At 32.7% G+C, this 27,230-nt stretch overlaps 4 protein-coding genes across 5 annotated transcripts; 2 read left to right on the forward strand and 2 right to left on the reverse strand.

The window, feature by feature from the left end:
- Nucleotides 1-3,832: 3,832 nt before the first annotated feature.
- On the reverse strand, nucleotides 3,833-10,161 carry LOC122599414 (mRNA cap guanine-N7 methyltransferase 1). Of its 2 annotated transcripts, none has more exons than XM_043771920.1 (14): nucleotides 10,090-10,161; nucleotides 9,431-9,538; nucleotides 9,041-9,177; nucleotides 8,872-8,940; nucleotides 8,707-8,778; nucleotides 8,395-8,496; nucleotides 8,114-8,170; nucleotides 7,866-8,004; nucleotides 7,180-7,244; nucleotides 7,051-7,101; nucleotides 6,560-6,622; nucleotides 5,438-5,531; nucleotides 4,291-4,352; nucleotides 3,833-4,178 (listed from the first exon to the last, which is right to left on the reverse strand). In XM_043771920.1, exons 2-14 carry the CDS (start codon nucleotides 9,498-9,500, stop codon nucleotides 4,086-4,088), a joined length of 1,074 nt encoding a protein of 357 aa, XP_043627855.1. In that variant the 5' UTR covers nucleotides 9,501-9,538; nucleotides 10,090-10,161; the 3' UTR covers nucleotides 3,833-4,085. The 2 variants fall into 2 exon arrangements, with proteins under 2 accessions (XP_043627855.1, XP_043627854.1); XM_043771919.1 differs by having other exon boundaries at nucleotides 5,408-5,531.
- Nucleotides 10,162-12,808: 2,647 nt separating this feature from the next.
- LOC122599365 (60S ribosomal protein L8) lies at nucleotides 12,809-14,690 on the forward strand. Its single transcript, XM_043771870.1, has 2 exons — nucleotides 12,809-13,297; nucleotides 14,191-14,690. Exons 1-2 carry the CDS (start codon nucleotides 12,858-12,860, stop codon nucleotides 14,528-14,530), a joined length of 780 nt encoding a protein of 259 aa, XP_043627805.1. The 5' UTR covers nucleotides 12,809-12,857; the 3' UTR covers nucleotides 14,531-14,690.
- Nucleotides 14,691-16,024: 1,334 nt separating this feature from the next.
- On the forward strand, nucleotides 16,025-18,775 carry LOC122600772 (organelle RRM domain-containing protein 2, mitochondrial). Its single transcript, XM_043773531.1, has 4 exons — nucleotides 16,025-16,277; nucleotides 16,350-16,418; nucleotides 16,513-16,619; nucleotides 18,376-18,775. The coding sequence occupies exons 1-4, from the start codon at nucleotides 16,109-16,111 to the stop codon at nucleotides 18,472-18,474; spliced, it is 444 nt and encodes a 147-aa protein (XP_043629466.1). The 5' UTR covers nucleotides 16,025-16,108; the 3' UTR covers nucleotides 18,475-18,775.
- Nucleotides 18,776-19,214: 439 nt separating this feature from the next.
- LOC122602244 (organic cation/carnitine transporter 4-like) lies at nucleotides 19,215-24,075 on the reverse strand. The gene is made up of 2 exons (XM_043774956.1): nucleotides 23,593-24,075; nucleotides 19,215-20,518 (listed from the first exon to the last, which is right to left on the reverse strand). Exons 1-2 carry the CDS (start codon nucleotides 24,038-24,040, stop codon nucleotides 19,362-19,364), a joined length of 1,605 nt encoding a protein of 534 aa, XP_043630891.1. The 5' UTR covers nucleotides 24,041-24,075; the 3' UTR covers nucleotides 19,215-19,361.
- Between the last annotated feature and the right edge of the window lie 3,155 nt (nucleotides 24,076-27,230).

The raw sequence follows: 27,230 nt of genomic DNA on the forward strand, positions 1-27,230 counted from the left end.
TTTGATGTACTAAAATAACCTTTTATACCCATGACTTTGTCTTGGTCGTAATTTTTGTACGGATGGCCTCCACTTGTTACAAATTATATTTTTAAATGTTAACATGTGTAAAAAAAAAATGAAATAGTTGTTGCGGATGGTCACATGTATGGTAGGTTGGTCGTGAGACGGTCACGGGTTAGTTAACTGGCTTGACACATGTCAGATTATCAATCATCTAGCCTATTCGCTGGTGTTATAAGTGGGTTGTGGATGTTGCAAATGGGGTATACTTATGGATGGGTCATGGGTGAATAGTTGTCTTCACACGTATTAGTCAATCTAATTTATTAAGGAATGTGATATTCATATATATTACCGATTTTTAGTTTTTAGTTTTTACACACTACTATACAATTGACTAATTGAGTAAGTATGTATCCTTTGATGGCCAAAAAGGTGTAACCTTTCATGACCAAATGATGTGACTTTTAATAATACTCTATATATAGAGAGTTCTGGTCTTTAAATTCAAACTGAATTTTCCGTACATATATAACATCTTTGTTCTTTACATCGTCTATACCGTCTTTGTCTTATCTCATTTGAATATTTAATAGGGGCAAAGTAAGTTCAGAAAATCACAACAAAGAACAAAGTATAGTAGTTGGACAGGCAGAAGAAGATATTGGGGAATAGTTTTTGTGGAATTGAAGAGAGACAAATGTACTAAAATTTTAAATAAAAGCAGGAACGATACAAGAATAGTATGCAGGTAACATGTTTCATTATGTCTTTGTGAAAAATAACTCTGTCTAGTGCTGCTTTTTCTTTATTTTTCCATTTTATTCATGACAGTTAACTGTCTACATTCATGCATTTACTCCTTTCCTTTTTGACTAAGCCATTGTTTTGTTATTCTTTACTATGAAAAAAAAAAAGGAAAATGAGAGATAGAGTCTGAAAATAGAATAATAGCCTAACATGACTATCATATAAGCTCAATGAAGTTCTACTTGATTTGTGATAACACTATAGGAGTAGCCCATTAGTTTATTCATTAACATTTGTTTCTTTCGATTATCAAATTGAGATTGGGTTTGCACCCAACAATTATGTGTAATTGATAAGCATCAAATGTATTAATTAGTGATATTGTCTATATTATCAAATTGAGATTGGGTTTGTTATTTACCGCACCACTAAACTAGTAAAAAGAGGTCACATCATTTCATATGATAATATTTTTATCTATGTCCCACCAACCAGAAAATGTCATATGCTCCACAAAACTCATCAAATGACCTAATCACTTTAAATGAGTTTCTTGTAGAGTAATGTAATTGGCTTCTGATTGGTTTGAATCGAGTCAAATTTGGTATGCGGGTAATTTTGTGAAATGATGTGACGGTGTTTTGCTAATAGCATAGTGTTTGTTAAAAAGTAACTGAGATGTGAATAAAGATGTTAAACATGGCTCGCTTTTTTTAAGCTGATATCATTTCCTTAAAAATCTTAGGTCAAATTGAAATGTAATATATTCTCATTCTCATTTTGATCATTTGACATTTTACATTTGGGGATTCTTTAATTGTTATAAAAGATACGAGAATGATACTCGCGCGTTGCGGAGGTGATGGAGGTGATGGCGGGATGGTGATATAATGGCGGCAGTGTCGATGGCGGAGATGGGGCGATCTACCTGACGGGATCCGTCCTTAGCCGTACGGGCTCCGCCCTCGGATTTAAAAAATTGTCGAAATTATATCGAATGACCACTCTAATGAAAGAGCATGAAATTTTATGAACACCCATATAATTTTTATAATTTATCGATGTACGATTTTTGAGATAAAAAAATTTGAATGAATTACAATAATAAAATTATTTATGAAGGAGAGAGAAAAAAAATGATTCATTGAGATTTGAGAAGAGTGAAGGGTATTATAGTTATTTTAGGTAAATATAAAATAGGCCAAAGTTTTTTTTTCGTCCCTGTGGTTTTTCGAATAAGCAATTTACATCCTCACCGTTAACTTTTGGCTAAAATCGTCCCCGTGGTTTGCATTTCGTCCTTGGATCTGTTAACCCCTCACGTGCAAGGCACATGAGGGGCATTTATGTCTTTTCACCCATTTTTCCTTATGGTTAAGTGCAAAATTCGTCCTTATGGTTTGTCGTTTTTACATTTTTCATCCTTCTATTTAACAAACCTTCAAACAAAAATTTAATCAAAAACCAAATTAAACTCAAATTAAAAACCCATATATACACCTACATATGAATCTAATTTAATGTCGCCTGGTATAACTAATTTAATTTATTTTTTTTAAATGTAATAAAACTTACTACAATTTAAAGAAAATAGTTAAAATATAATTACAATTCACTCAAAAAAAAAAAAACCAAATAAGTACTTTATAACAAAGTATAAGAAAGTTCACAAATTACAAAAAATAACATTAAAGTATTATAAAAATAATTTATAAAAAAATTCAAAAAATAAAAATGTGAATACCAGAGGTACCGGAACGATAATACTTAAAATATCAGAAATAGTTGTACCGGGGTACCCTCCGATACCGGTATTACGGGTAATACTACAGGTATTTAAAACATTGTATGTATGTGTTTTCATTTGAAAGTAATTGAGCAGATTCTCAAATAGGTATATAGGTTTTTGTTTTGTTTTGATTAAATTGGTACTGGTAATTTTTGTTTGTTTTATTTTATTTGAAAATTTTTCCAAGATTTGTTAACGGCGAGGGTGAAAAATGCAAAAATGATAAACCACATGGACGATTTTTGCACTTAACTTTATAAAAAGACAAAAATGCCCCTCACGTGACTTGCATGTGAGGGGGTTAACGGCAAAATTATAACGGCAGAGACGAAATGCAAAACACATGGACGATTTTAGTCAAAAGTTAACAGTGAGGATGAAAAATGCTTATTCGAAAAACCACAAGGACGAAAAAAGTACTTTAGCCTATAGAATAGATATGAGTGACATTTTGGGAAGTAAATATTAAAACTTAAAATTGATATTCAAATTTTAAGTTCAATGTTAAAATCAAACATTAATTTGCTTTATAATATAAAAGATATAAGTAAATATATTATTATCATTATTTTTTTGACAAGTAAATTTTACCACAGACGCGTATGATGTGTGCTACTCACACAACCAAAGGGTATCACACTAAGCGGATCTTAAATAGTCTTTCTCACCATACCACCTCCTTAATTGGAAAATACCGTCGAGGAGAACTTATCAAGGCTCGAACTCGAGACCTTGGAGTAAACTCTCTCAGGACCCCGCATAGCAGGTTTAGTGAAACACCCCCAACCACTAGGGTTTAACCCAGTATCATAAGTAGAATGTGATAAGCGCTCAAAGTTGTGCATCTGCATTTTGTTGATACACGGGAAAAAAAACATTCCCAAACACCCCCCATTTGATGTAGAAAGAATTGCACACATTTAAAACTGTTTTTTACTAACCACACGAAGTGAAAAAATGATTCACTAACTCTGCCTTGAAACATGAATTCAGCTCGGCTCTTGTTGCTTGAGCTTAATTCCAGTTTTGTTTTATGTCTAGAGTCACAAAAGCCGAACTATACACTTAAATTTCAGTCCCGGTCGGCGGTCGGTATATCAAGTATAAAAAATTCCATATTGGTGCATTCCGTTTCCAATTGATGAACAATTAAATAGACAATTTAAAATGCAAAGTAACACCAAGTGGCCTCTGGCCTAGCTGCATTCGTGCTGGACCAGACCAATAAGAGGTTGAGTTCTAGTTCTGTTAAGGACAAACGTGTGGAAAATTTTGAAGATTGAAGTACAATTTTTCTATATAACGGAAGTAATTGTCATTAAAGGAAGGCTTCCAATTTGGAGCCAAAAAGGAAAATTCAAGCACTTAGGTAACAGGTGTATTGTGTTATCACTTATCATTATCTTTGAACGTAACAGCTACGGCCCAACTTATTTTAATAAAACATCTGGTATCCATAAACAAGTTCACATCTGTTGATCCTCTACACAAACTTCCTGTTTTCTTAGAGGTTTGTACCTATCTGAATCCACCCTACATGAAATCAGCTACTGATATATGTTATGTCTTCCTTTCTCAGGTCTTTTTTGTCTCTGTATCTCCTACTATTCGCTCTGCTTTGGTCTGGTTGGCCTCGCTGCAATTCAATACAAATCACTAATCTTGAAAAGATTGAGTTGCAAACCAGGGCCTACTAAAAATATATGTATTAAGATGTGCAGAAAAAAGCAAGTAAAATTAAAACTCACCTTCCTCAAAACATATGCCAAATATAGATAAGCTACCTCCCATTCATCTGGTGAAAGTGTAGCTGCAGATTCAGAAAGTAGACGTTCATACCCTATTAGCTTTCAGTGAAGGATGGATTTCTTGGTTCATCGACTTTGTAACACAAGGATGGATATATTGACAAGATTGGTTGGTCGGGCAATGGGTTACACATTTCCGGCTTAGGTTAACTAATAGCACTTAATTAACACTGTTTATTTTATATGACATTATCAAAGTAACAATATATATTTTTAATTAAATGATTACAAAGTTGTATGCATTAAAACGGAATTCATGTAACTTTCAACATGGTTGATGCATTTAACATGTCCCGTTTTAGTTTTTTTTTTTTTTGAACAGCAAACTTTAAACTACTACTACCCTATTTAAATACACCAAGAAACACCATTGCCAAGGTTTGAACCTTGGTCTTTTCCCCAAGAGGACAAAGCCCCTACCACCCCACCAAAGTGGTACCAATGTTGTGAAACTCGGCAGACTCAGGTCAAAAATCAGAATTAACTCATTATTACTCGACAGTCAAATGAGTCAAGTCAGGCCAACTCGGACTAAAAATCAGTCAACAAGATCAGACTCGGGTCAACACAGGTCAAACTCAACTGACTAGGGTCAAACTTGTCTGACTCGAGTCAAACATGGTCAACTTTTCTTATAATGAACTTGTAATATAACCCTAAATGGGTTTAAGTTTATGTTTCTAAACAATAAGTTTGAACTTTATGTTAATATTTGTAAACAGTAAACACTTGTGTTTAAGTTTGACTTTTTAGTCTATTTCTAATTTTCTATTACAAATAATTTCAATTATTATAATTTTTCTATATAAAATCTCAAACCAAGTTTTGACCCCGATTAAGCCCGAGTTTCTAATTTTATACCGTAATATTTCTAAACTGTAAACACTTGTGTTTAAGTTTGAACTTTTTAGTCTATTTCTGATTTTTTATTACATATAATTTCAATTATCATAATTTTTCTATATAAAATCTCAAACTGAGTTTTGACCCGATTAAGTCCGAGTTTCCAAAAATTCGTGACTTGATTGATTTGAATCAAATGACAATAATAACGTACTCTGGTCTTGGTTTCCATCACCCAACGCACCTAGTCTTCGCATAAGCTCAATATATTCCGGTTTTTTCATGTACTCGTGAACAAATGCATGTGAGTTCTTCACAAAAACAAGCTCCAAATCATACTGCAGATCAGAAACAGAATCTATATGATCAGAGTCCAAGAAACAATGCATGGTCATTGTAAGCTATAAGACCAAACTTATTTCCCTTACAGAGAATAAATTCTGAAAGTATTAGCATGATTCCACCAACAAATGAGGTTTTGTCGGATTTGAAGTGTTAATAAGCATATTTCAATGATACATCACTATACTAAGATACATAAGGTGAGATCCCACTTGAAGGTGAAGGGTGTCAATGGATACACCTATCACCTTATTTTTCCTCATACACTCCTAAATATTGCTTATGGATACACCATGGCTATTAAACTAAAAACAATGCCATACAATGTTGGTAGATAGCACCCTTGCAGATTCGCTACTGAATGCCTGAATGTACAATTTGGTTATGGGAAACCATGATCTAAAGCGATTCATATATATTGTCAAAATTCAAAATAACATACCAAAGGGTTTGATAACTTACATTTCTATTTTCAAACAACGAACTAGTCAAAAAGTTTGTGTACTCGTAGCAAAAACATCTAAAACTGTTTTTGAAATATTTTTAGTTGACACCGATTTGAAAGGTCACCTAGATAAAGTCAGTAGATACGATAAGCCATCAGCAAATAAATCGCTGTTTCGGCTTAGGTGTTGCCATGTTGGAAAACACACGGTCAAGTCGAAATGAACTTCGAGGTGAGTTCATGGAGTAACTTCTAGAAGCAGGAGTGCATACAAATATAGAAATGAATGATGCTTCAAAATATGTTATTTGCGTGTTAAAACTTGGTGGAACGAAATGGAAGCCGGATATTAGAATCCTTTAATGGTATAAGTTGAAGAAACAGATACAACAATCAACACTAAGAAGCATATATATATTTTATATAATTATCAGTCGGGATTGACAAATTCACAGACATTTTTAGGGAAAGTTGATCCCCTGACCCGTTTCCACATCAACTATGTTGGTCATCCATGGATTTATATACTAGATTCGCCCCTGCCATAATAAAGAAAATGACAGATAAATGATAAGTTACCTCTTCTGCCAGTGATTTAAAGACGTGAAATGGCACAACCCACTCTGGACAATCGACAGCATCCTGCAGGATACATATTGCAATTCCAAGGGAAATATATCATAAGAATGGAAGTCTTTGTTAAAAAAGAAAAAAAAAACATTCAAAGCAATGTTCAGTTATGGAAGAATAGAATAAACTATATCAATTCATGTGTAAACTAAAAACTGGATTTGTTGAGTTAACACACTCCAAACATATATATACGATCGAGCTGGTACAGAAGATAATCTGCTGCAAAACAGAGTGACATGTGCCACCTTTTGTTACATAACATTTTTAACCTCTGTCAAGAATTTTATCTATAAATCCTATTCACTATTTGATATCACACTGCACCCGCTGTTCGTAATTCAAAAGTTGGGACTACAAAAAAAATCTAAAACTTGACAGCCCTTATCAAATGACTGAATCCAGAATTCATACATTATATACAGTAGACTGGAACATACCTCTAGATGAAATTTGTACTTTATGCCAAAGGGGCTTGAAGACTTGAATTTCTGAGAATAATGCACAAGTGTTAAGAAGTTACCAGTACTAGAGAGCCCCTATAAACACAATAAATTAATAAAAGTTACCTTCTCTGAGAATTCATCATCAAACTGAATCCAGAAGACACTATTGCCAAATGTCATTCCGTCGGCTGTACAATGAAAAAAGATATGGTCTCATTAGCAATGCGAACAAAGGTCCATACACTGTAACATAAAGGGCTAGATGTCGTAGTGGTAAAAATATATCCCACACGCCCTCCATTTACTTTATCAAATCAAATACTAAACGCATAGCTCGTGATTTAAGTTAACCATTAGTAAATATCAAAATTGTGAATCTTATGATTTGGTCATTTAGCATATTGTTTTTATCTCAAACGGGTCATTTGGGGGGGTGGGGGGGGGGGGGGGGTGGAATAGCTGCAAAGGGCTTGGGTAGAGTGTCAAATAGGTTGAAAGTGGCTGGGAACTAACTTTTTAGGAATACAATCACCTAGATCGTTGTATTCAAAGAAAAGGAAAATAAATGTATTAATACTGTTTTGTAATCCAAACCACAAATAACACAATAACCGTTTGCAAAACAAGTGGTCAAAATTACTAGAGGGTCAACACAGCCCAGCAGCACTAAGAAAGGAAGTGTTTCAACCAAAAGTGAAAAGTCCAAAACCCATTTTGACACAATGGGCAACTAACCCACCCACCCAACTTGCCACCTCTAAGCTCATGCATTTAAATCATAAAGATAGTGGAAAGAGTGGACTTGTAACCTGCTCTTAGCTTTTTCACTATTACATTCGCGTCAGGCATTGTTCCAATAAAAATTCCTCCAGGTCTAAGCAACGATGATACATTAGCCAATGCCCTACGTGCGCGTGCTTCAGTGGACCATGAGTAGTGCATCGCAAACTGCAAAGTAGGATGGTCTTACGCAGTTCATTTGTTGATATAATAACAGAGGAACAAAAAGCAAATGCAATCTTAACATTCGCCTAAAGTTATATACAGATTTGCTTACCTGACAACTACATAAATCAAAAGGTGCATCATCAGCTAAAGCTCTATCTAATCGAACCTGAAAGCAATAATTGAATGATTTATACGCAAGAGTATCTCATGAACCCTAGAGCCTGTTTGGTTCATAGAATTTGAAGGCATGTGATGTAAAAAATTTGGAATTTTCTTTGTAAACCCAGCATGACTAGAAGGAAATCCAAATCTCTTTCCACCAAATTCCTTTGAATTTGGTGAATAAAACAGCCCCTAAAGAGATAAAAACTGAACTAAACTATCATTCACCTCAAAACAATCTCCACATAAAAGCCGAGCAGGAAAGGAGAACTTTTTACGTCGTTGATGATGATCGGCATCACCATTGTAACGAGTGCGACAATCCTCTATCTGCACGTATTTAAACTTAAAGTAATAGATGAAAATAACTTATAAACACCTCGATAGCATGCATGGCCACATAACAAAGAATATTTACCTAAGAAGCAAAGAAAAAAAAACAAGACCAGGGATTATGGCTATATAAATAGCATTCGACATGACATTAACAGATTTTTGTAAGGATAGCATTCAATAGAAAGTAGATTTCAAGCAATTTACCGAGCCATCAGCTATGTCAATGCCGACATAATATCCGATTTTCGCCTTATCCCACTTGATCAAATCACCACCCTAACAAAATATCGAGATTAGAGGTCAGCTTAGATGTTAATAAAAATAAACAGTAAATTCATTAATCATAAGGTAAGAAGATACATATCGTACCTTACCACATGCAAGATCAAGAACGCTATCCCCGCTCTTTGCATAAAGTTGAATCAGAACACTTTTTATCTGCTCAATGTAACACATTAAAACTATATCAGTTACCTACTAATCACAATCACAATATACACTATACGCTAATACAAATGTTAATCTACATTCTACCGACCCAGTTATTGAGCTTCTTTAAATGAATAATCGGACTCGCTTCTCGCTCTTCCAACGTTTGGTTTGTCCTTGCACTGTAATGTTCCGCAACTTTCTTGGCAAGATTCTTGGTACTCTCATCTTCTAAAAACGCATCGCCTGACAATCATCAATTACAATTTTAAAAACGCAGAAAAGATATCAACTTTACACATCATTATTTTTAATGGGAATAAACTACACTAAAGTTACTGTTTTTAACACATAATCGAAGTTGATCTAAAACATATATTTAAACTTCTGCTGCCCATAATCACTTAGCAAGAACGTAAAAAAAGTAAGTTGGTGTCGAGACGTAAGTTATTGGAACTGTCAAAGTATAATGAAACAAAAAACGATATTCATAATTTACCATCCGGATTGTGTCTAGATTTGGATCTAGCAGGTCCTGAGGACGACGATTGTTGAAAATTTCTCTTCATGAAGTTAAACGGCAGTATTCAAAAAACGATCAGGAACACTGCAGGTTTGTACAAATTATACGTGACGATTAGTTTGCAAAACACGAACAAATAACGCAATCGAAATCAACGAAATAAAGCAAAAAGAAGTTACGATAAACGAGATACTAAACGCTAGGCGTGTCTTTAAACAAGTACTTCTTAAAGCAGAGGCACAATTTAGATTGTTATGCAAATATACGGCTGGGCATGTTCAATCTACTTAAAAATATCTTAAATTTGTAACAATTATCGGATTTCGACAACGATTGAAATTGGCTAACACATGATGCTTTTTTTCATATCAAATTGTTGTGATTAATAAATAATGTGAAAACTTGTTCCAATAAACCCTAACTAAATTTTCCACAAATTAATACAGTTCCTAAATAATAATAATTCTAGAGGGAAAATGATTTCTGATATATGGGATCAAATTAATTAAACTATATAATTGAAACCTAGAAATTGGTATTGTAAATTAAGTGTGTAGAACAGTAATAGTAATAATAACTGATTTTAATAAAGTGATTGGAAGTGAGAAAGAACGGATTAATTGTGATTAGCGAACCTGGGAAGATTTATGAAGCAGATGGTAAAGCTTAGGTTACGAGACGTTGATTCGATTGCTGAAATAACTTTTTATAGGTGCGAAAAGAAAAAAAAAAAAAAAAAAGTCGGTGTTTGTGTTTGTGGGCTAAATTATTGTTCGCGGGCCGATATTTTCATTTTGGAGTTTTAGGGCTTGTTTGTTTATTTACAAGGGAGAAAGGACTGAATTAATATATAAATATATTAGATTAAACCTGCACGTTGTGCAAGGCCGTTAAAAGTGTAATTTAAAGGTAACAGATAAATACATTTTTATTCATGATTTATGATAATATAAATAATTGGTTAGATTACAACTGATGCAAATAATAAAATTATAATTTATGATTATATGATATATATCAAATATGTTAAAACATGACTAATGAAACGTAAATATATATAAATAATATGTAAAGATGACACCTAAAAATACATAATTTTTTTAGTTATATATAAAGAATTAAATTTAAATAATTACTAAAATTTAATATATCTTTAGGACAGATTTAAGAGAACTTATATGATAGCATTAATTTGATTCAAGATGATACGAGCAAGGTATCCGTGTAATGCGGCGGCGAGCTGACGGTGACGGTGGTGTGATGACGTCGACGGATGGTGATGGTGGTTGTGGCATTAATTGGTGTAGGTAAATGTATTTGATTTAAAGGGGGTTAATAGAAATATCTTATAATATACTCGTAATAGACTAATGGTATAATTTAATATTAAGAGTTGATGGTGATTTAATTCATTAAGGGTATTTTAGTCAATTCGCATGTTCTATTTTTGTAAACTTTAAACATGGGCTTATAATTTTTATATAGTAGTATAGAAGTATAGATAGGTTTGCAACCGACTTATTATATACTAATTTACTGATTCAATATTTGTGCAACTTATTATATATTAATTTTGTAGGTTTATGATATGATGCACCCGACTTCACGTGATAACAAATAACGGAAGAAGTTATTTTTAATAATTATAATGATAATTAGAATTAATGATTAGGAATAATTTAAATGACATGGATAAACATATGACACCTTAAAATTAAAAAATTAATGAAAAAATGACAACTCATAAAAAATCCTACATGTCATGTTCTTATAAATACCAACTAAGTAAAAACATATCCTCTCTTACTTATATAGAAAAATGTATAGATTAAGTTAATATAGTTATTTTTTAGTTTATTAAATCGAAAACATACATATTTTATTGACTTAATGAATTAAGCCAATTAAAATTAAGTCATGACTTTTTAATTAAAACCTTATCTAACACCACGTATTGGTGTTCATTCGTTCAAAAGCTTAAATGAAGAAAGTCAACGAATATAGTTATATACTTATAGTTATACTTATTATATTATAAAATTTTATACTTTAAGATATAATGTACGATTTCTTTATACATGTTAACAACGAGCTTTAAAAATGTATTGAACAAATTTTTTCCTTAAATCATGCTTATTCTGGTTGTATTTTGTCTTGTAAGCATATATTTTACACCAAATATGATTGAGGGTTACGATAGATTCTTAATGCAGTTTTGGTTGTTTGATAGAAAAGAATATTACAAGAAAAAATGAACTTATCAAAATCTTTTTACACATGAGGCTTCAAACATGTAACAAGTTATTTTGGGCACATAAGTAGGTTAATATTTATTTCACTTTATTTTGATTTTGTTGAACATTCAGTCAGTATAGACATCGGATAAACCTCACTGTATAATTGTGAATATTTGCACGTACCCCAGACAACGAGATGTTGATTATGAGTCGTTATAAGTATTCAGAGGGAAAAACTCCAAGGTTTTGTCATCCCTAAAGATCGAACTCAAGATCTTAGGTAAAACCAGAAATGCCTTTGACTAACTGGGTTGACCTTCATTGGCATGAATACACATTTTCTTTACAAGGAGCAATGATGAAACCATAACAACTTTTCATAATTAACGACACTTGTTTGCTCTAATAGCTATATAGTATATAATAACTTAGCAATTATTTTAGATGATTAAAACGTTTTTGCTCCCTCACAAACTATTAACAAGTTTTTTCAATTTTCAATAATCCCTAATAAGGACTCAAAAGGCATGGTGAATTGGTATAACAATCTACAACTCACTAATTTTCAACGTGACACTATGGAAGCCATTATGTTTATCCGATAGCATATATGGAAAGAGAGAAACAATGCGCTTCACAATGGTTCCCACGCTGGCAACGCTGATTAGTTTAACTCTATTGCCTCTTTTTATTTTCTTTGTATTTCTAATCGTGACAGGAAGCTAAATTTTTCTGAAGTGATTGGATCGTGAGCTTATTGGTTATGGATGACTGAACATTGTTTCAGTATGACTAATAGTTTGTTGCTTTTTTTGTGTGTTATGGATGCCGGTTTGTTTCTTTCCTCGAGACTTGTTTGGGGTTACACTAAAAACTTCACATAGTGAAAACCTGGTGTTGAACCTTTGTTTGACGAAAACATTTCTTATGTGTTGCTTATCAAAAAAACCTCACCTCACCGAAAAAAGAAATTATTCCATAAACTACATTAGCTTACACTCAATCGGACCCAACCCATTTAAAACAGCCCAAATAAACCAACCCCAATCCAGCCCAACTCCAACCCTAGGGTTAAAACCATACACCCCTAAATCCCTAATCATATAAAAACCCTCATCTCTCCTTCATCCCACCCCATTTCCTCCCTTTCAGCCGTCAAACCAAAAATGGGTCGAGTCATCAGAGCACAACGTAAGGGTGCCGGATCCGTCTTCAAATCCCACACCCACCACCGAAAAGGCCCAGCCCGTTTCCGTTCGCTCGACTTCGGTGAACGCAACGGGTACCTAAAAGGTGTCATAACCGAAATCATTCATGACCCAGGTCGTGGTGCGCCGTTAGCCCGTGTTACTTTCCGTCATCCGTTCCGTTATAAGCATCAGAAAGAGCTGTTTGTGGCGGCTGAAGGGATGTATACAGGGCAGTTTGTGTTTTGTGGGAAGAAAGCGAATTTAATGGTGGGGAATGTTTTGCCGTTGAGAAGTATCCCAGAAGGAGCGGTTGTTTGTAATGTGGAACATCATGTTGGTGACAGAGGATCTTTTGCTAGAGCTTCTGGTGATTATGCTATTGTTATTAGTCACAATCCTGATAATGGCACTTCAAGGTATATATCTCTATCTATATCTATATTTATATCATTTTTTATATATTTATATGTATATATTTTGCTTCGTTTTTCATACATGTTTGTATTATGTTTTGCTGTTTTAATTCAATGTTAGTCTTTATGTTAACATTTATTGTGTATTGAGTTGTTAGATCTAGTTAATTTGTTAATTATGTATATATTTGTTATAGAGGAAATTTTGAGGTGATTTTAAATTGTGAAACTTGATAAAGTATTGTTGTGTCAAGCTTAAAAGTATTTGGTTTGGTTATTTCAGTTTTTTGCCTACGTCATGATATTGATATCAATAAACTTGTATATATGTGCTTGTTGTGAATTTTAGAAAATTGTTGAATTTATTTCATGCATTTTGACCTAAGGGATCAACTTTTGTTACCATTATATCCGCGACTGCTTCAGTAAACAAGTCTATAAACTATTAATTAGGTTAGTTGGCTCTTTGAGAGTTATAGATAAATGCATAAGCTGGAAAATAAGCTTTATTGATATGCATTTTTTCAAGTCTATATCGAGAACTTTCAGGAATTTGCAGAAACACTTCTGTTTTGTTTCATAAGTAAAGTTTACATAATTTGTAAGTATAGTTCTTCTATTAGTTGGTGTTTATTTATTAGATTGTTTGATAAGTTTTTTATGTTTTTTGAGGTAGAAAATTTGTAAGTATAGTTCTTCTATTAGTTGGTGTTTATTTATTAGATTGTTTGATAAGTTATTTATGTTTTTTGAGGTTGAAGGGTTTTTGACTGCAGCTGTTTAATGACCAAAGTTGAATATCTCGTGTTTTCTTGTCATTAATTTTCTGGTTATATGGATTTGTTTAATGTAAATAGTACACGTTTTTATTTACTGATTGATAATGTGTTGTGTAGAGTGAAGCTTCCATCTGGAGCCAAGAAGATTGTTCCCAGCGGATGCCGTGCTATGATTGGACAAGTTGCAGGTGGAGGACGTACTGAGAAGCCAATGCTTAAGGCCGGTAACGCATATCACAAGTTCCGTGTCAAGAGAAACTGCTGGCCTAAGGTTCGTGGTGTTGCTATGAATCCAGTTGAGCATCCCCATGGTGGTGGTAACCATCAACATATTGGTCACGCTAGTACTGTTCGTCGTGATGCACCACCCGGTCAAAAGGTTGGTCTCATTGCTGCTAGGAGGACTGGTCGTCTCAGGGGTCAAGCTGCTGCCACTGCTGCCAAGGCTGATAAGTAATAAATTGTTGCTAATGGATGTTGGATTTAGTATTGCTACCTTTACGTCTGTTGGTTCTATTAGTTTTTTCCAGTTTATTTCCGACTTTTATGTTGAACATCATACATTTTATCTTGTCTGGAAGTTTTGCAGTAATGAGTATGATATATTATCTTGGACATATGCATTGATTTTCGTTTCATATAACTGCTAGTGGTTTTTGTTGCTTTTGTTTATTTTTGAGTTCATAAGGAAGGGAAATTTTGTATCTGGTAATGAGTCATGCATTGGATGTATGATCTGTTTGTGCCTGAATGTTGTTTAATGTTGACGGCGGGTCAATTGATCTGTGTCAAATCAGAAGATATATATTGTTTTCAACTCCAACAAACCGACATTCAAATCATTGAAAAAAGATTTCATTTGCGTTCAAATTCTATTGAGATTTGCCTTCTCCCAGTTGCATCTGTTTTGCCTCGTATATTTTTGTATATCGAGTGTGTTAAGATATTTTCATTTAACCTTATTATGTGTTTGGGAATGCGTTTTGAAGTGATTATTTGATTATTACGTTTGTAAAAACGTTCGTAAAACGCATATAATCTAAGAAAATGTTTGTGTGAAAAAGTGATTATCACTCACCTCCCTTTTTCAAAATGCATTTTTGAAAACGCAAAATCAAGTTGCTTTTTTCAATCAAGGCGCGTTTTTTCAAAATATAAGTTAGTGATGATAGCAGAGTTAAAACAAACAATTTATAGTAGTAAAGTAGTTGTATACTAATATGTTTTGAGAGTGTGCGTTTGAGATCCAAAAATGACATATTAGATAATACATAATACAGAGTGACAAAAGATGACAGTAATAGTTGAGTGTAAAAGAATAAGCTTAGAAAGTAATAAATTTTCTTACTAAAAGACTCAAATACTAAAGTAATTTATTTTCAAATTAGCTGACAAATTTTAATCCAAACTTAAACCTGACTTACAACTGATATGAAAAAAAATCGGGTAAGAGTTGTGAAATCTTGACCTGACAACATGATTATTTCGGATCGAAGTTGGGTTGACCACTAGAATTAAGAGGTGTAATTGGGTCATTCATCAACCAAACACATTTTAAAGTTATATAATATTTGTAATAGGTCAACCGCCAATCTATTTGACTCGACAACCAACGACCCACTTAACCTGAAATCAACCCTCCAACCCATCAAACCACAACTTATATGACTTGTTTGACCTAAAACCAGTTCGTCAATCCATCCCCCATTTAACCCGTCAACTTAAAACCAACTAACATGAAAATGTAAGTTTTTCCGAGTTGATGAGTTGGCTACAAGTTTTAAGTGCTTCTACCTTATTTTGTTATCAGGTCGGGTTTGAGTTGGGTGTTTTCGAAACTCGTACAAATTAAACCACTTAATAAAATCTATTTTTTTTTTTTAGAAAAAACAAAAAAGAAAAAGAAAAGAGAGAAAAAACACTACAAAACCCTAGATATTTCTTGTGGGAGTTTATTTTAGACGCTCCGGCTTGCTCACAAAACCCTGAAAACAAAAACAAGAAGAAAAAGACTTTGTTAAACCCCTAGAAAGAAATGGCGATAGCTATGACAAGAGCAACCACCGTAGCGGCGACGGCAGGCAGTGCACGTGGACTCCGATCACTATTCTCAACCGTCTCAACTAATTTCCCTTTTGCTTCACAAACCACCAATCAACCACAAAGACCCCAGGCTGACCCTTCCACTAATCTCTTCGTTTCAGGCACATCTCCTTCTCTCTCTCTCTCTCTATATATATATATATATGTATGTATATTAATTTAATTAATTACAGGGCTTAGCAAACGCACAACTGACGAGGGGCTTCGAGACGCCTTTGCCAAGTTTGGTGAAGTGATTCATGGTTTGCTTCTTTTTTTAAAAAATTATTTTTTTTTTTAATCTATTGTAGTTATTTTTGTGTCGATTGGCTGATAGTTGCTGATTACTTATTGTAGCCAGAGTCGTAAAGGATCGAGCATCGGGTTGGTCGAAAGGGTTCGGATTTGTTCGATATTCGACACTTGAAGGGGCTGCTGCTGGTATAGAGGGCATGGATGGAAAGGTAACTACTTTATGTGAATTATCAATTAATATATACTTCTATGTATGCGCTCTTTTTGTTATATGGAAATGTTATTTGTTTGCTCTTACTTGTCGTAAAAGAGCATAACTTTTTAGTTTGGTAGTTTACAATAAAGTTAGGCATTTGAGACTTGTATGGCAAGCTTCACTCATTATCATATTACGTTATGAGCCTTCTCATCGGTCTTTTAGATGTGTTCGGGTTGTGCCATGATACCTAGTTGGAAAGGAGCGAGTCATGATTGAAATAGTTGGATATAAGAAGTTAAGAACATAACTGCGTGGTACCTGCTCGGTATCATTTGAAAGCGTTTGGTTCCAAAATGGATCTTGAAATGACCAACTCTGGGTTATTGATTTATGGATAAAAAATACTAGTTTTGGACCTACAGAATGAATCTTTGCAATCATCATATGCTGCCATTTTTGTTTTCTATGAGGTATTATAAATGTTGCTTAAACAAAGAGGTAGGTCCTTTACGGCATGATGCTTATTCTTTCTGTGGTGATTTTTTCGATAGGGAAGCAATTGGCATTTTCTTAGCAGTCTCACACTAAGTGTTGCTACAATCATGTACCTATTGTTTATCAATATCAATGTACTTTGTTGGGGTTTTCTTCTTTTCAAGAGGTCTATACTGCATTTCTTTTTCAAAAACACATGACAAGGACATTGAGCACACCGTTCCCAACCACAACTTTAACCAGTCACCTCGAATACTGCTAGGCTAAATTCCCTTCGAGACTATATAAATGTGTTGGCTGGGGGTATGCCTTGTATTACAGTTAAATGAGACAAATTAAGTTGCTTCAAAGGGGAGACAGTATCCCAAAGTGTATTTTGAATGTATAAAATGTGTTACTCTTACAACACTTTGTGTCACAAAATTAGACTATTATTGAATTTATATAGTTATTGTACTCATCTCTGACATACTATCGAAAACAAATTTGTTTGGTAAATTGCTGAAAGACACTATATTTTTGGACACTTATTTGTGTTAACTCAAAAATTGGACATTTTGACCTGAACCCCTTTTCGCTCTTTGCCTTTATTGCATATTGGTTTGTCACTGCTAACTTTCTTCTTTGCTTCCCTCACTTTGAATTGGAAGATTTTTGGTAGAGGAGAACGGTTTTCTCATCACCATATCTCTCCTTTTTCAGCTTGATCTCTTTAAAAAACTTTCATTTTACATAAACACTCGCATACAAGAAAGTTCCCTGTCAAATTATTTGTCTTTCAAGTAGATCTTGTGAGCATATTGCTCAAGACTTTTTCTCTACTTATATGTCTTTTTCTAAGGCTACTCTGTTAAATCGTTTTCAAACTTCATATAGGAATTATACCTTTTGGTTCTTGTGATCTTGTCTCTCAAGATCATCACATGCCTAAGTTCACAAAAGAGATAATATAGTCAAGTGACCAGTTTTAGTATATGTTGAGAGTCTGGTGTAATAGCTGGTAATTTGAGTTGTAATTTCTGAGACATTTTGAGGTGTAGATGTTTATTTCTCGTGGATGGGGGAAGAAACAAAGCAAGCAACCATAAGCTTCCATTGATCATGCTACTTTTATGTTACGTAGGTTGAAAAAACTAGTCTTATGCTTCTTACAGGGTATTGACTTATTTTCCCTAGCATGTCAATTTTTTAAATCTCTTAAGTCTTATATTGGCGTGCCTTTGATCCGTTGTTTTTTATGCTAATATGTCTTCTTTATCCATCATTTGCAGTTTTTGGATGGTTGGGTTATATTTGCCGAGTATGCCAGGCCAAGAGATGCGCCTCCACCACCTCCTTCCTATGGGAATAATCCATATGGCAACCGATAAAGTGATTTTTGGATTAAAAGTATCATTAACATTGAGGATCAATTGATGAACTACGTTGTATGTGTTATTCACATCAATGATATTTATTAGTCTTTAGCTGTGTTGGGAGTTGAACACTGAAAGTTTTGATCGAAATTTGTTCTAGCAGATTTAGCAGTTTGCAGGTCTGCAGGGTTTAAATTTATGTGTTCATAATAAACAATCATCAGTTTGTATGTTGGAAAACTATAACCGTTGTCATTTACTTATTTTAGTCACTGATGCAGAGCGCATTGGTAATATTTATGTGTTACTTTATTCAGTTTGCTTGTTGAAACTTTTAGTTGTTTCCATTTTAGTTGCTGATACGGATGTTACACTGGAGTCCTCTGAAGAAACCTTTACTTGCAATATTTTTTTGTTACTTGATCTTTTCTTTTTTTGAACTATAATCGTTGCCATTGTAGTGATCGACACTGGTGTTAGATTGACATTTTTATTTTTTTGGCTAATCTAGAAATCTTATTTGCTTTGCAAGCCGAGTTATTCCAGGGTGACTACTCGCTTTGCGAGTAGCCTAGATTAGTTGCGGACTTGTGGTGAATCTTCGTGGCTACAAGGGGTTAATTTTCATGGTCTAGGATTCAAATTTAAGCCCAAGCTTTTACCACTTGGTCACCATCTTGTGGTTAAATATTCATGGTTTGCTATCATAATCAAGTCTTAAACTCAATGCAGGAAAATTTTCTTTTACTTGGCCATCAACACTATGGTTCATTGAATAATATAGAAGTATTAATCTAAATATAGGATACAATGATACATGAACATGTTATATTCAGAAGATACACATTAATTAACTAACATGATATGAAAAATGGAACACAAAAAGGATTATAGTCTTGACACTATGCTTCGTTCTCACCATAAGCCATTCCGTTCATGGTGTCATATAAAGGTTTGTTCAAGGTTTCCGGCAAGTAAAAGGTAAGAAGACCACCCAAAACTCCACATACCCCGAAAACCATAAATGGCAGCCCACCACCCATAACCACCACAAAAGGTGCCAGAATCGCCCCAAACTGTGCTGCCTGTGTAGCACATCCAAGGGCGGCGTTCCTCACCACCGTTGGAAACAACTCCATTGCATATATAAATAGCAAATTATAAGTCCCTGCCATCCCGAAAATCCCAAGAACACCACATGTCATCCTAATCACCTTCCATGCTCCTTGGCTTCCCATAAAACTCCCTGCAATGCAAAAGACCCCACTAAACCATTGTGTCCCAACCGCTAACGGCTTCCTCCCAAACCTATCAATCAAAACGGCAGTGATGAAAAAAGCCGGCATTTCTGCCACTGAGTTGAGTAAAACGTTGAGGTACAGGTTTGTGTCGAGGTTGACCACGTTCAAGCTTAAACCATAGTACACAATTGAGCTAGTGAAATTGATACCCACAACAAGAACCAATCGGATCCTTGTTAAACGTGATTTGAGTGCATCAACAACTGATCCAGATATAATTTCTTTTGACCGAATTTCATGACTCTTCTCATCAATATCTTTAACTTCCTCATCACGAGCAACGTACACATTCTCAGGTAAAGACCTCCCATTAGTAGTAGCAATTGCACGCATGATTTTCATAGCATTTTCTGACTGTCCTCTAATAAGGTACCAACGAGGGGACTCAGAAATAAACGGTAAGATGACAAGCACGAAAAGTATAGAAGGAACGGAGGATGCAATGTACAAAGCGCGCCACGTCCTAAAAACATAAGCTATCCCAGATAACATAGCTATCCCACCCGAAAAGAAATAAAAAGTGGACATTCCAGCCATACCACGTCTAGAAGGTCCAACGGGCTCAGTGGCAAGAACGAATGCACAAAGGCCAACGCCACCGGTACTAAAACCGGTGAGGAAGCGGAGAAGGACATATGTTAAGTAGTTTGGTGAAAGGGATGTAAGTAGTCCGAAAATGGCATTTAGTATGCATACAACAGTTAGTGAACCTTTTCTTCCTAGTTTTGAGTCTGATAGATGCCCAAATATTCCAGCACCTATACAAAAAAATGTACAATATTAAAAGGGTTATGGTGAATAAAAAAAATGTTACACATGACCTTTAATAATTATTTTTAAGAAGTTCTAGAGTTACACACAATTTTTATTTTTTAACAGGCATAGAGTTACAAACAACTTACAAATTGATGTGTGACTAATAAAATGAAGATAGAGAATAAAGAAAAAAAAAACAAAGCTTTAAATCTAAATGGTCCATTTAATTTGCCACATAAACTGCCATTTAATTTACTGTAGTATGAGCCAAAGATTATGATAGAAAGTAGACGAAAAAAAACAAAGAAAGACTTTGATCAAAAACACTCCGAGTCCAGCCTGGCACCTTAGGATTAGAGTCGTGTTTGTTCATTTTCTTGTGTTCATCCGCATGCTTTTTATTTGCCAGTTGCCACCCAATCACATTATATAAAACATTATCTAGAAAATTATTTACATTTATTTTTGTTCAAGTGGTAGTTTTATAAACTATCAACTTGATCATTATCTGTTGAAACTATCTAAGATGAGAACTTCAGAAAGATTTGATTTGCAGTTGCTAGAATAACAAATAAGATATTCTTTTTAAAAGGTTTCCTTTGTACAACAGTTTTCCTAGAATTATAGATTGATAGTCATTTTTGGCTAACTATAACGGTTTAACCGGATTTTATTCCTTACCGGTTCCAACCATTTTATTGGCCACTCTTGAATACCAAAATGAAAACAATTGTTTGATACTACTAAAAAATCAAAAATAACGTTAACTAATATACAATAATTAAAAGAAACAAATTAGACATCTACAAAAAGGGACAAATATTATAGTACAACATATAACTGTATTATGCAGGAATAGTTGTAGATGGTTAAAGTTTATTATAAAAATATCACTTTCTAACATGTAAGCGTTTATAGCATTTTTAATGGTAAAATTTTATAAAATTTTATAATTTAGCAATATCAACATCTTATAAAGTTCTTATAATTCGTTCTAAAAAAAATCTTATAATCATTTTTCTGTTACAAACCTATGTTTACCAAGGATAAACCTTATGAAACCTTTTCCTTATACATTATCAGGTTTTCACAAACTCATCGGTCATTATTTCAAGATCCTCAACAACAACAAAATAATTTGTATGTTATATATAGGAGTATTTTGTAGCTTTCTCTAAAGGCCAATTATATCCGATACGTTGTACGCAACGTTTTAATGGTCAAAGAAACCCATTAAATGACTCAATATGGAGTCCCCAGTCCACTTAACTTCACATTCGGGAGAAAACTCACATACCCAAATGCCCACTAATGATAAAACTTGTCGCCCTTAGGTTTGATCCGGTGGGCGAAGCCCGCCAATCATAGTTCATCGAGCATGTTTCGACAAAACAAATAATGTAGGTAGTATCGATTAAACCAGGGACTCCAATTAAATGCCTTTGACTTATAATGTAGTTTTCAATTTAAAAAAAAAAACAAGTGAAGCAAAATGTATGTACGGTGGATCCACATCAACGGATCCAGATATTCCATGCTAGATTCCATTTCCCTTTCTCCACAAGACACCTAAAAAATCTAACTGGGCCGTCATAAAGTATGACTGTATTATGATTGTGACTAATTCTAATTTTAATTCTTCAACTTGATATAGGTTCCAAATAAGTATTTGATGAACTCTAGCTTACAATAGTGACGGAGTCATGTAGTGTTCAAGAGCGGTCATGGCAACCCAACAATATCTATAAAACTTTATATTTCTAGTATTATTGTTATGTATTAATTTAATTTTTAGGTAATTGGCATAACTTTGTAGTTTAATTTTACACTTGTTGATATTATGAAAATTGGTTCGACAACCCCAGATTAAAAATTCTGGCTCCGCCACTTATTGTATATAATCCAGATCAACATTTTTTTTCTAAACCTTAACCATTAATTATAACACTATATGGTTATAGTTATATACATGTGATCTAAAATCTTCATGCCGTGATATTGTTAGATTTATTAGTCATATACGGAGTAATTAAGTTTAGTATACATTTGAAGTTGTGCTGTTATTAACTTTCAATTTTCACATGTACTTGGAATTAAATTGTGGTCACAGAAAATACATTTTTATAAAACTTTTTGGTATTTCCTAATAAGTCCCGACCATCTTAAGTACTTAAGAAAATAATTGTTACTTGGTACTTTTTCATATGAGCAAACTCCAAAAATATTATCCTTTTCATGACTCGGCTCTGACTATGCATCAGGCACGGCTGCCACAACAAACATGGAACAAACACGCAGGACTGAACACAATAACTTTCACCATTTTCTATTATTTTGTCAACAGATCAGTTTACTATATATCCAAAGTTGTGGTCAAATGTCAACGAAAAACATACATATACACATGGGAGAACCTTCTTTTTATAAAAACCGTAATAATTTTAAAATTATGTACTATATTGAAGAGTATATGTGAATAAATCTGTTTACGTATGAAACTTTAAAACTATATATTGTTTCTATGTATACTACTTCAGCTCAAACTTTACCATTTTTAGTAATTGATGATAACTTGTTAATTGTTAATGTACAATAAATTATGTTAAAACTTGGTAAAAAAATGGTCCAAACTTTGAACAATTTTATAGAAAAGGGAAACCAGGTTTGTTATAACTAATTGCAGGTGAAGCTGATTAATTGATTAATTGATGATCATGGGACAATTTCAAACGTAATTTAAAGTTGTGTGATTAATACATATTTACATGCATAAATTATAGGAGGATTGTTATTATCTTAAATTAGCCCCTATGTTATATCTCGATTCATTACATATATCTATAAAGTCATTAATTCTAATATTTTTTAACAAATTTATTGGGTTCTCATCTCAAATGAATTTTTCATGAGAAAGATTTGAATGTCCAAAAAATCTCTTATTAAAATTGACTCAAACACGTCTTCAAAAATTACTTAAAAAAAAAAAGTATTACTTCTATAATAACTCACTTAAAAAATATATTACCTCTATAATTCTATACTAACTCGCTGTTAAAAAAAATTAATAAAAACTTACCAATCATGCATCCAGCAAAGAACAAGGCTTGAACAAGCCCAACTTTATATTTATGACCACAAATCAAACCCCATTCTGCCACAGTTGACATCCCCGAACCACCGTCCCAACTCCACGTACCCGGTTCAAGCCCACAAACATCCTTAGCTAACAAACATTCTCCATTTGAACCCGAACCACTATTACAAGTCCAGTCAGGTTGACGGTCAGCAAAAATCATGACCATAGTATGAAAAGCCTCAAGTGCCCAAGCCATACATGTTAACACAAAGTGTTTTAATTGCCAATAACCAAACTCACCACAATATTTTTGTAACATGTCATCTATGCAAAGACGTTCGATAATAATATGTGGTTGTTTGTTGGTTATTATTGCATTATTTTTGGTTTGTGGTGGAATTAATGGTGACTGGAGATCCGAGGTGGAGGGGTTATGGGGAGTAGTCATGTATATATGGTATGTATATGTATATTGTTTTTGCTTAATTTGTATGGAAGAGTGATATTGTTATGTCTTTGGAGTACTTTAAAACGCTTTCCTATTTGTAGGAAAACGGTACCACACTACCACCTGACTTTCTCTTTTGTTATAGTACACGATTTTTTGTTAAAATACATTTTTCAGGGCGGTGGTCAAGGGCACAACAAATAGGTCGTTTGTTAATGTTTGATTTTTCATATTTTTTAAAATTATGAGAAAAATTATTAATTTGTTCACATTTATAAATGTGTGAAAAAAAATAACATTAAAAGTATAAAAAAGTTTTAAAAAATCAAAATCTTTTCACATTTATATTTGTAGAAACAAAAAGTTTACATTTCATGTATATAATATAATTGTTTATAATTAAAAGTATCATGACAAATGAACTCTCACATTTTTTAGTGTGTAAACGTTTGACATTTTTCACACTTTCAAAAGTGAACATTATGTTTATACATTTATAATTCTGAAAAGATTCTGATTTTTTAATTTTTTTTTTACATTTTAAATGTGATTTTTTTCACACATTTATAAATGTGAACAATAATATAACATACTTTTTCATATTTATTTATGTGAAGAAACAAATGCGCAAATGACATTTTTGTTGTATTACGTGTATCAAATGATTGTACACTCAATATAAAATTCAGGATGGGTTATATATATATATATATATATGGTACAACTTTTTTATGCCTGTTATATTTATCATTTTTCAATTATTTAAAGTCAACAATACAACCTTTATCTTTATGGGAAAATATAAAATGTTGTTAACATTATTACTGCTACTATCACAAAACACTTCCCCATGAATTTCCCACATGATAAATAAATAATTATGCATCCCCCTGAATGTTGTTAACAACATATTAGCTAACCCTTATCTTTATATGTATGTAATTGGGAGGGGATTTTCTCAAGTTGTTTTCAACTTGATTGATCAAGTTGGAAACATCTTAACCCTTAGATTGAAATCAAGAGTCAAAATTTAAAGTTCATCTTTAAATCTTGACCTTTAATATTAAAATTAGGGCTAACATAACTGCCAACTTAAAGAAATTCCCTCTAATTATTGAGATGCTCTGAAATCCTTATTTAAACTTGTACGTCTAACATTTACTCCGTAACATATATTAACCTCACTAACTTTTGTTTCCCTTGATCTACCTAGCGTTTTTCTTTTCTTATTTAACAAAACATGTTTGGCACGAATTTCAAGAAGTTTTCAAAAAGCTTTAATTAAATACTCGTAAATTATAAGTTTAGAAATTTGGATTAGATTAGATTAGCTTGAGTTTTTATTTTATGATAAAATGAGCTAAAATATAAATACTATTTCAAAGAGCGTTTCAAATTTTGTTGGAGTCTTTAGTTATCATTTGAATTTACATAATACACTTTTATAATCAGGATATAATAGTTATTTTCCTATTGGTTTATCAACCATATATTTTGAGTTTTGACTCTCCCTTCTCTTTATAATATACTCTAAAGTCTAAACAGAATTTATATTTGAGATGTTTTATTGGTGAAATCAGATTCTGGTTGGTGTAAAGCGTTTGTTTGACTTATATTAAAATAAAACTAAAAACAAACACATGAGAATCAAAGAAAATCTCAAAAGTCTGGATCACGGATAACATGTTACATGTGTGATTTGTTTAAACTAAACTTCAATGCTTGTGGGTTGGGGTATCCATGACTGATGGACATTATGAACAAAGTTTATTTTTGTTTAACCTTAAGTTTCAATATTTATATCGAAGTCAATCTTACTAGTTTCTATATCTATAATATGGTATATCTACAGACATTATTACATGAGAAATGATTAATTAATCTAAAGTAATTAGTCTAATTATCAACCTAACAATTTGAGTCTTATCATTTCCCATATTTAATTAACAATTAATGCTTAATAGTTTAATATTATATCCTATTTTGCCCTTTGTAATATAATTTATATATATAATACAGATACTTCTTATTTTTAAACAAACGGACATTTATATATGTTTCAAATACAAATAAATAAATATTAGTTGTTTACGGATAAAATATTATTGATCTACCTTCATTTTATTATATCGTATATATTATTTTGAATACAAAGTAACTTAAACAAATAATAATAGAAAAGCTTGATTTAATTAATAAAATACTATATAGATATACTAATGAAAGGATGACTTGATTCAATCCATATCCATTGAATAACTCCAAAATATAGTATACGTACAACAATTCATAAGAAACAACACCGCCACCATTTAAATGAGTAAAACACTCATTTAATGCCTAAAACAAAAAAGTCATGTAATTAAGTCACAATATAACTATAACCAACGATGAAGCTCCAGGAGCGATATTTGAAAACTTTTGTTTAGTGGAATATGAGAATGTATCATTTACAAAAGCAACATATGACAGATTTATTTTAATTTATCTATAGTATATTAATAACATATGAATTCAAATATTCAATAAGACATTAGAATGACAAAAAGGATGGAATCGATTTAATGACAAATATAATGGAATCTATGCACATACTTAAATTTTGCAGCCAAAAAAAGGAGCGATGGCTGTGTAACGAAAGTGATGAACCAGAATGTGAAAGTGTTTGGAAAAAAAAAGAAGGGTCACTTTAGTTATTTGTTTAATTGTTTTAGTAAAATTAATAAGGGTAAAATAGGAATTAAAATAAAAATCTTTGAGTGGTGACAAGTGTTTGGCTCACATATTTAGGTTGATAATTAGGCTAATAATTTTAGGCTAATTAATCATTTCTCTTATTATATTCTACATACTTGCAATCGGGATGAATGTTATTTTGTGATAACTGATATAATAATAATAAATTTTACTATAGGGACAATTTTACGTTACGATATTTCGAGTTATATCGAAAAATATCTTGAGGTGATGATAAACAACCATCTGATCAAAAATATAAACAAGATGGAGGTATTTTACCATCATCATATGGCTCATACGGGGTGGATCAAAAATATAAACAAGATGGACAATTAAGGAATGATGAAAATGAAATAAAGTTACTTTTTTTTCATGGGTTTTCATTATATTTAATAGGAAAATGATAATGACAGCGTAAGGGTTGTCATTAACAGTTTATTACATGCATAAA

Source organism: Erigeron canadensis, chromosome 5 (genome assembly GCF_010389155.1).
Source record: "Erigeron canadensis isolate Cc75 chromosome 5, C_canadensis_v1, whole genome shotgun sequence".
NCBI classification, from domain to species: domain Eukaryota; kingdom Viridiplantae; phylum Streptophyta; class Magnoliopsida; order Asterales; family Asteraceae; genus Erigeron; species Erigeron canadensis.

Bases quoted from the DNA above. Each gene is read 5' to 3' on its own strand.
- LOC122599414 (XM_043771919.1), bottom strand. From the start codon at position 9,500: ATGAAGAGAAATTTTCAACAATCGTCGTCCTCAGGACCTGCTAGATCC. The intron at 7,102-7,179 runs GTAACTTTTATT...CATTATTCTCAG, and splicing joins ATGATGAATTCTCAGAGAAG to AAATTCAAGTCTTCAAGCCC. The intron at 4,353-5,407 runs GTACGTTATTAT...CTGAATCTGCAG, and splicing joins TGATGGAAACCAAGACCAGA to CTACACTTTCACCAGATGAA.
- LOC122599365 (XM_043771870.1), top strand. From the start codon at position 12,858: ATGGGTCGAGTCATCAGAGCACAACGTAAGGGTGCCGGATCCGTCTTC. The intron at 13,298-14,190 runs GTATATATCTCT...TGTGTTGTGTAG, and splicing joins CCTGATAATGGCACTTCAAG to AGTGAAGCTTCCATCTGGAG.
- LOC122600772 (XM_043773531.1), top strand. From the start codon at position 16,109: ATGGCGATAGCTATGACAAGAGCAACCACCGTAGCGGCGACGGCAGGC. The intron at 16,419-16,512 runs GTTTGCTTCTTT...TACTTATTGTAG, and splicing joins GTTTGGTGAAGTGATTCATG to CCAGAGTCGTAAAGGATCGA. The intron at 16,620-18,375 runs GTAACTACTTTA...CATCATTTGCAG, and splicing joins TAGAGGGCATGGATGGAAAG to TTTTTGGATGGTTGGGTTAT.
- LOC122602244 (XM_043774956.1), bottom strand. From the start codon at position 24,040: ATGACTACTCCCCATAACCCCTCCACCTCGGATCTCCAGTCACCATTA. The intron at 20,519-23,592 runs GTAAGTTTTTAT...TTTTTTGTATAG, and splicing joins CTTTGCTGGATGCATGATTG to GTGCTGGAATATTTGGGCAT.